At 42.9% G+C, this 8626-nt stretch overlaps 1 protein-coding gene across 7 annotated transcripts in view; it reads right to left on the reverse strand.

Moving 5' to 3' along the window:
- The window catches only part of UBE2D3 (ubiquitin conjugating enzyme E2 D3), a 29471-nt gene extending 21529 nt beyond the window's left edge, over positions 1 to 7942 (reverse strand). The window contains exons 1-2 of one of the 7 annotated variants that reach the window (XM_081162571.1): positions 7816 to 7942; positions 6325 to 6479 (exon numbers count right to left, since the gene is read on the reverse strand). In XM_081162571.1, coding sequence (XP_081018697.1) covers positions 6325 to 6348 — 24 coding nt within the window. In that variant the 5' untranslated portion in view covers positions 6349 to 6479; positions 7816 to 7942. The other 6 variants (XM_081162572.1, XM_081162570.1, XM_081162573.1 and 3 more) reach the window with 6 other exon arrangements.
- Between the last annotated feature and the right edge of the window lie 684 nt (positions 7943 to 8626).

The following is an 8626-nucleotide window of genomic DNA, read 5'->3' on the forward strand; positions in this document are numbered from 1 at the left end:
CTTACAACCTAGCAATATAAGGGTATATATCTAGACCAATGAGACACCAAAATTCAGTACAATTGTTCAATCAGCCAGAAAATAACTGCTGTAATTGTTCTTATAAAGATCAGGTTTACTACAAAGTAAACAAAAATTTATTACCTTTAAAGTTGTGAAATTTCTACATACTATATATGTAGATACAAACAGCTAGGAAGGAAACAACAAACATTTCAGAAACGTATGGTTACCAGACATCATTTCAAAAGAATGAAGACTGGCAAAAGATTTTGGGATCTGAACCATTTCATAAAACTGTAGACTTAAGAATGGAAAAAAACAGTTCCTTTAAAATCATTTTAGTTTGGAATTTGTAGCTTCTTATGAGAAATTCTGAAAGTTTACCTTAAAGATTAAGAGGGAGGTGCTACACACCATGTTTCATTACATCACTGACAAGATATTAACTTCCTGTTTAGTTGTAATTATAGGTGAGACAAGCATGTTTATTCATTAGACAAGATACAAAGAATGGCTTGAATGAATAACACTAACATTTTCTTTCTTTAGGTCACCATTAAAGTCATTTAAGATTATTCAAAGCTCTTCTTTTGTAAGCATTATCTAAATGGGCAGACAGAAAACCAAATTTAGGTTCTAAGCTTTAATCCATGAAAACAAGGCATTTTATAGATATGAAAAACAAAAATTAAGTTAAGTAGTTGAAAATATCCAATTATACATTAGCCATGAAATTATAACAAGGCTAGGATTAATGTGAACAAGTATTCCATCCTGAAAATGAACAAGTGACCAAGAAGCAATGAGTCACAACTGAACACTAAAAGATCAAACCTGACAAATTCAACTATGAAAAGTTGGTTGGAGGTCTCTGAATGATACAAAATTATGCTGAAAGTATAGTTGGAGATAAAAATTAGATGTCTGGGCAAAGCATAAAATACTTCATTAAATTTTTCCCCTCCTTGTTCTAACAGGGTAGCTCAGTTGGTTAGAGCATCATTCCTATATGGCAAGGTTTTGGGTTCAATTCCGTCAGAATCCACAAAACAATCAACCAATGAATTCATAAATAAGTAGAACAAATTGAAGTTCCTCTCTCTCTAAAAATTGATAAATAAATTAAAGAAAAACGAATTTCCCCCTTCACATATAACAGGGTCAAGTGTACAGTTTTAAGAATAAACCTTATCTAACAGAGTAAATTAGCTAATAAAATACTCACTAAATGCATCCAAAAGAGATCTTTTGCTCTGGTAGCAAAACCAATCAAAACCAAAAAATTTCCAGTTAAAAAAATGAAAATTATTTGGTTTCTCTAATTTCAAAACATTGGCTTCTTCTGGCAAAGGTAAGCAGAGTTAGAAAAGAAAAACCTCACTGTAACAATGACACTATGTAGTGCATTTTATTTATCCTCACCGAAGGATATTTTTTCCACTGCTTCTCAGAGAGTGAAGGGGGGGGAGGGGAACACCAAAGTGAGAAAGACACACTGACTAGTTGCCTCCCACACATGCCCCAACGGGGGGGGGGGGGGGGGGGGGGGGGGGGGGGGGGGGATTGAGACTGCAACTGAGGTATGTGCCCTTGGCTGGAATTGAACCTGGGACCCTTCAGTCCGTGGGCCCACATGCTAACCACTGAGCCAAACCAGGTAGGGTAAGAGATATTTTGATAAACCTATCTTTATGGGTAAATCTGATATGTGAATAAAGACACTCCTTATAATTTCTTTTAATGTTTCCCCTACTTGGTTTATAATATTCTCAAAAGCAAGTTGTATAAGGTGCAAACAACACCTATTCATGTGTTTAATATATGCTAGTTTCCTCCACTCAAAGATTCTCATGGGTAATGACATGCTTCCTTATTTTTTATCCCCCGGGACCAGACTACTGTGCCAGAGTAAAACCTCAGTAAGTATTGACTAAATGATTATCCCCTATGTCTGTGGTTCTCAACCAGAGGGAGGCTCCAGAAATGTCCCTAGGGAGCATTTCAAAATTATGCCCGTTTCCAGAGAAAATAACTCAGTAAGTCAGATAAAACCCTGTCAATGCACCTAAATTCTTCAAAAATTCTGCTCAACTTCTGACATATAAGTGTAATTCATGTCAAAACTCACATATACAATAACATATACAATAGAATGCAAAAGACAATCTAGGATTTGAGAATTTAATCTGAAACATTTTTATCTTAGCACTAGGAACCTACTCTCTAATAGAGACTATAGTGAAATGCTTTAGGAAATTCTCAAGGATTGTATCTTGGATAACCAGTGGCACCTGAACCCATGAGTTAACACAAACTAGCAACAGGCATATCTAATAAGTTTTACCCCTAGTGCTAGCGAGTTTTCAACTGTCTACTTGTACAAAAAACAGAACCAGAATTAACACTGCAGGTGAGCATGATGAAACCAAAGCACACGGTGTTAAAGTTACTCTCATTCAAATTAAACAAATATGGAGATCATTATATGATCAGCACAGAACGATCCTACAAGTTAAATTAGCTAGCTATAGGCAAGTCTTGAGAATCTTAGAAGAAACGCATGCAACACAGTGTATGCACCCTAGAGGCTCACCAGGGACAAGTTTAGTATATCCCTAAGTGATCAGTTGGTACATGGTAGTTCCCATAGTCCTTGAAGAGACAGGCCAAAAAGATAGTCACTTTTACTTTCAAAACTCATGTTAGCTAAATACTTAATTCATAAATTAGCTATAACCTAAGAGTAAAGTTAAATCCCATTTCAATGCTAAGTGGGAGAAGAGAACTTACTTCATATAGCCAAGACTAATACGACATTCATTCACCTAACTATAAAACAGAAAATGAAATGGTTCAAAATACCAGTACAGCATGGAGTTCAAGAGCTTGAGATGAGGAAGACTATCTGATTTGAATCTCAGTTACTTATTAGCTGTGTGACCATAGACAAGTAACTTAACCTCTCTGTGCCTGTTCCCTTAGGTATAAAATGGAATGGTAAGGGCATCTATCTCACAAGGTTGTTGTAAAGATTAAATAAGTTGACACTCATAAAGGGTTTAGAAACAATGTTGAGTACATAGCAGATATGACGACCAAGCTATTATTAGTAGCAGAATGATACATGCAAAAGAAAACCTTTTTGAATACCAAAAACCTAAAGGATGACATGATAATGTAGTGTTTAGGAGCATACACCATGGAGCCAGATTGTCTAGGTTCTAATCCCAACTCTGATATAACCCCGGGTGTTTTTTCTTTAACCTCTTTCTCAAGATTTCTAATCTCAAAATGGGAACAATAATCGAACCTGTTTCTTTGGGTTGTTATAAGATTAAATGAGTTAACACAAGTGTTTCAAACAGTTCTGACACATTGCAAACAAAGCATGAGCTATCCTTTTAGGCTTGGTTCACATTATATTTTATGTAAAGTTCTCTAAATGTCCCCGAAACACATGCACTGTAGTTATTTTGTTTAATGGGAGTAGTAAAATTGCTATGGCTCCCAAATACCACCAATCAACTTGGAGTTTCCAGTTTTGATTATTGTTGCTTAATAAGTAGCCTCATTAGACCATACTACAGCTGGTATAAAACAAAGAATACAGCAAAAAAACAAAGTTGTCTGATAAGGCTGCTTGGTCTAAGAAATATTCAAACAAAATATAGTAAGAACATAAACTTTAGAATAAAACAAATTTGAAGGCTTGATCAAATGAACTACCAATGGTTAGATAGTCTGACAATAAGCACTTCATTAAAATTACAACTTAATATTTGGAATTGGAGGGTTTAAGAGAATTCAAAATGAGGTACATGGCACAAGAAATGCCATACCAACATCAACCTACTTGACCTCATTATTTCTAGCACAGAGGTGCCCTCTCCCAACAGTTGTCGACTTGCTAAAATTGTTTGGAACTGGGATTTCTTTTTAAAGTTTCACTATGTAGTCTGACAGCAACTGCTAAAAAATCAAAGCACATGCAAGTTAAAACTTTTCTACGGGTTAAAACAAAAAGACAATGATTTTTCCAATTTGTAAAGTGTCAAGTTTCTGTATCATACAAATCTTTAAGATATTTACATGACAGTCAAGTATTAACAAAGAATACTAGACTAGAAAAAGTTCTTTAATAGAAGTTTTGGAGATTAAAGTGCTATTAAAACAGCAGTAATAATAATCTGAGTGTCATGTGCCGGGGGTCTATTCAAAGCCACACATTAACCTATTTAATACTAAAAAACCAAAAACAAAATAACCTCTAGAAATCTAAAATTTGTTTTGCTCACTGCTGCATCCTTGGACTCACTATTTATTGTTCATATAAAAAAAAAAATATTCATTTTCTAGAAGCACACAGATAACTTGCCCAGTCCTAGAATTCTAACTAGAGCATTTCTGCTCCAAAGTTCACACTCTTAACCATTATATTGCGTCTCTAAAGCTTTTTAAAGCATTAAAAGTGGTGTCAACAGCAGCTGGTTATCACCTGCAAAAGAAAAAAAATCAATGAGACCCTCCTTTAAAGTGTTCAATTCCTTATGTAGAAAAAATTATGGATTCAAAATTATTCCACATCTGAGTGGCCTGAATTCCCATAAAATTAAAAAGGGTTTGATTCGTACTAAATATTATGTTCCTTGTATTAACTATATTGTAAAATCTATAACTATGCTTCTCCAATGTGTGGCTGGCCTGCCAAGGGGTAACAGAAAGGGGTGTTTAAATAATCCTTTAAACCTTAATTCCTAGTTTTTCTTCCTCTTCTTTTCCATCTTTTAAAATAGACAAAGACTTAAGTTTATAATTTACACAAACCCACAATGACAATGCAATGATGGCCTAAAACAAAATCAAAGATTTCAACATCAATCCATGGAGTGAAGATCTAAACCTTCATCTTCAAAAATACCAGTTTTGCCAAATAAACACCAAAGTCACACGTAAAAGTAAAAGTAAATCAGTATCAGGTCTATTTTAGAAAAGCCAAGACCTTGCATTTCCTTCCATGCGCAACTCTTAAAAAAAAAAAGGGAAAAAAAAGTAACCTATCAAAATCAAAGATTCTAACCCACAACCTCCCTTGTCTCCTAGTTTTTAGTGAGGCCGAATTTATTTCACGACATTTTTTTCAAGTTAGCTGTAAATACTCCACCCTCCTCGATTGTGCAAGAACCAAACACACTACACATACACAAGTTACAAAAAGGGGAAATACGGTCTGAGAGTTTGAATACAGCGAAGTATTGAGCAGGAGGTCTTAGTGCAGTGTACGACCTAATATAAAAGCTAACATTTAACAAAGAATATTATTTCATATTATTACAAAAGGAGATGCCGGAAAAAGCCTGAACCAGTTAAAGCAGCCGCCATCTTAAAATGCGGGATAGAAGTTAGAGCAAGAAAATGAGACTAAACCACCGGAGGTGGAGGTTCCGCTCACCCCGAGCCTAGAAATATCTTTTTTTTAAAAACTGAGATCAAGAGGTTAATATCATATACCACGTTTTAAGAATCGAAACAATCTTCCCAGAAGTTGCTATTAAATGGACTGAGGCAGAAATAGGTACACCTAACCTCAGCTTACGGCCATCGCACCCCTTCCCCCCCCCCCCCCCCCCAAAGAGAAAGCAAGCTTCCAGAAGGCTTTTACATCAGTTCCCGGTGTGCTTCCGATAAATAGCTTCGGGTGAAAAGCTTGGGCCCGAACCATAGGAAGTGGCAACAGTGTGTCAGCCCATCTCCTCCCAACACCACTTATTCTTGTGAAACCTGCCCAGAGTGATGATGAGTTTCTGACTAGACTCATTCACTGCTCCTCTTCGGGTGGCAAGACAATTCTACCTCAACCCCTAATAAAGTTCGGGACCCGCCGGATTTCTGCGATCTTTTCCCCTCTGAGCTTCCTTTCTTCGCCCTAAAAAGCCTAAAACTTGATCTTACAATTAAAATAAGTTTTCCTGAGAATAGGAAGCCCATGACATCTGCGGGAGCGTCTCTCAATTCTGACCCCCAAACGGGGTTAACTTCCTTTAGAAGAACCGAGGAGCCTGCAATCACTCTTCCTCACCCCGAATTTGCACCGATTTCACTGAAACATACTCAAGATAACACCCCACTTGCCACAAGTGTTCTGTTCACTAGCTTTAAACCTCATTTCTTCATAAAATATATCCGGGTTCCCCATCCCCCAATAGAAAAATGATCCAAAGAAGGATATTTTCATAATTATACGTCCCCCATCCCCACACTTCCCCCGGGCCTGAGTCTTCCTTTCCTCCCACGACCCCAATCCCCTTCAGCTCCATGGGTTACCTTATTAATCCGTTTCAGCGCCATAGTCTGTGCTTTGCGTCTGGCTCCTCACTATCTCGGTGTGTGCTCAAAGGTCCGGCCAAAACTCTTGATTATCCCGGCGGCAGGGAAGGATTGTCTCTTCGTCTCACACCGGCTCTGCCAGACACAGGCGCCTTTTGCAAAAACGGAGCAGATCAGCACTCGCACAGGCCCCGAAGAGACCCCGATGAATCCAGGTCCCTTAAAACGGCCGGGATCCGGGGTGGGTGGGGTGGCGTGGCAAAGCCACCAACAGCCTCTATGCCGTGCTTCGGCCCGAAGACGGGGTGAGAGTGACGGGCGGAGGGGTGGCTACAAGTTTGACTTCCCGGCCTCTTGAAAGGAAGAGACCCGGGTGGGAGAGGAAGAGGCGTAGGAGAAAGGGGTGGGTGCGGGGCAGGGTCCGGAGCCCAGCAGAGGAGGAGCCGGGGCCTAGTCGGCGCTATGCCGGCGTCACTAGGGCAAAGAAAGGCTGGGGGGGAGGGGGAGTCAGGAGGCTCCGGACAGACGCCGGGCTTCTTTCGGTTTCTACTCAAGGTGCGGCCGGGAAGAGGAGGAAATAAAGAAGGGAGGCTAGATGTGTGTTGCTGTCCCCGCAGCTCCAGCTATTCTGTGTCGTCCCTGACGCCACCGTACACTCCGCCTTCCAGCGCGCTCCCGCGCGCTCCCGCCCAGCCACCGCCACCACGCGCCCATGCAGCCCCTGAGGCTCCGGCTTAGGCGCGAGGACGCGCCCATTCCCCCTCCCCCTAAATCAGGAGGCCCCGGCTTCTCCAACCTTCCCACCCTACCCCACCCAACAGGCTTAGACAGTCAAGCCACCCAAGGCCTGTGTTTCCCCTCTTACCCGGCCGGCCAGTAGGCCGACCTCCCTTCCCTTCCCCTAGCCGTCCACACCCACGCGTACTGAGGGGCCGGGGCCTCCCTCAAGCTGCGGCCTCGGCCTCCTCCCCGCGCGGAAGCTGGGTGCCTCCCCGGCCCTACGGGGCTCACGCGCACGACACAGCCACAAGATGTCCGCTCTGACCGAACTACTGCCAGCTGCCACGCTCCGCCCCTCCCCCTCCTCCTGCCTCTTCACCGCCGCGTATCAGTCCGCCAACGCCGCCGTCGCGAGCACGGGACGAGTCTAAGGGTGCAGGGAGACGGTTTGCTTCCCGCGTCCAGGAGCGAGTTTCTGCGCTCCCCACTTTTCCTTCTTTTCAAAACAGCACCTTCTTACTAAACAGATCGGAGGTTGGACCGGGAGGGCGGGGGCCGGAGGCGGGTCATGGGCTGGGGGGGGGAAGGGTAGACGGGCGGCGGAAACCCTTAGGCTCAGAGAAGCATCGAGAACCGGAAGGAGTCCATAGAGGAAGGTAATGGAAACGGCAGCTGCGCGGTAGAGCCCCACGCCCCTCCCAGCAGCGTCCCCCAATTTTCTCACTCGGTATTGAGGCGGATCTCGCGATAACCTCGTGGCTGGCTTACCGGAGCTGTAGGTCTGCAATGACTTAAGGGCAGTTTTGTGCGCTCTTCCTGATATGGGCCCGCCCCAAACCCACGAGCTCTCGCGAGAATCAGTGAGACACCGGCTGGAACTGGGCGGGCCGCCGTCGGGGAAGCACCGCCCCGAATGCTTATGGTGGTGGGAGGGAGAGGAAATGGAATTCCCCGGACTGGTAAGAGGCGCGCGCCGACACATCCCTCTCACGCGCCCAATCAGGAATGTGCGGTGGGTGGTGCTGTAGACTGATTACTAGATACTTTTAGCCCGGGTTGACCCGGGCTTTTGAAGTTTCCAGTGAAGCAGGTGAGAGAGATTTACTCTCCTGCGGGTCCGGCCCGGTTAACCATTGGGCGGAGGCATCCCTCAGACTGGGAAGGGTCATTTAAAGTAGAACGTAGCGGACCGCTGGTCGGCGCTCCCACCAGCCAAAATCTAGGGTACTTCTGACCCTAGGCCTAGAGGATCAACACTGAGAAGGGCGGACCCACAGCATAGACCTGTTCCCAGAATTAGAGCAAGCCCGGGAATCGAGCTCAACTGTGAATTGAATAGGGTGGAGGATAGATAAAGGCGGGCTGTGTACTGATCTCTGGAATCCACCGCCACCATCCTCCAAGGTGTAGGTATGGGGATAGACTTACTACCTTTTTCCTCCCGTTACTATGTTTTCACCCCTAGGGCCACAGCCTCGCGAAACTCAAGAAGTCAAAGTTTTGGGTCATAAAACTCAATGCTTAGTGAAAGATCCAGGGGAAGAAATATTAGTATAGGATTGGCCTGTGTTAATCTGCT

The sequence above is a fragment of the Miniopterus schreibersii genome (genome assembly GCF_964146895.1).
Source record: "Miniopterus schreibersii genome assembly, chromosome: 1".
Classification (NCBI taxonomy): Eukaryota; Metazoa; Chordata; class Mammalia; order Chiroptera; family Miniopteridae; genus Miniopterus; species Miniopterus schreibersii.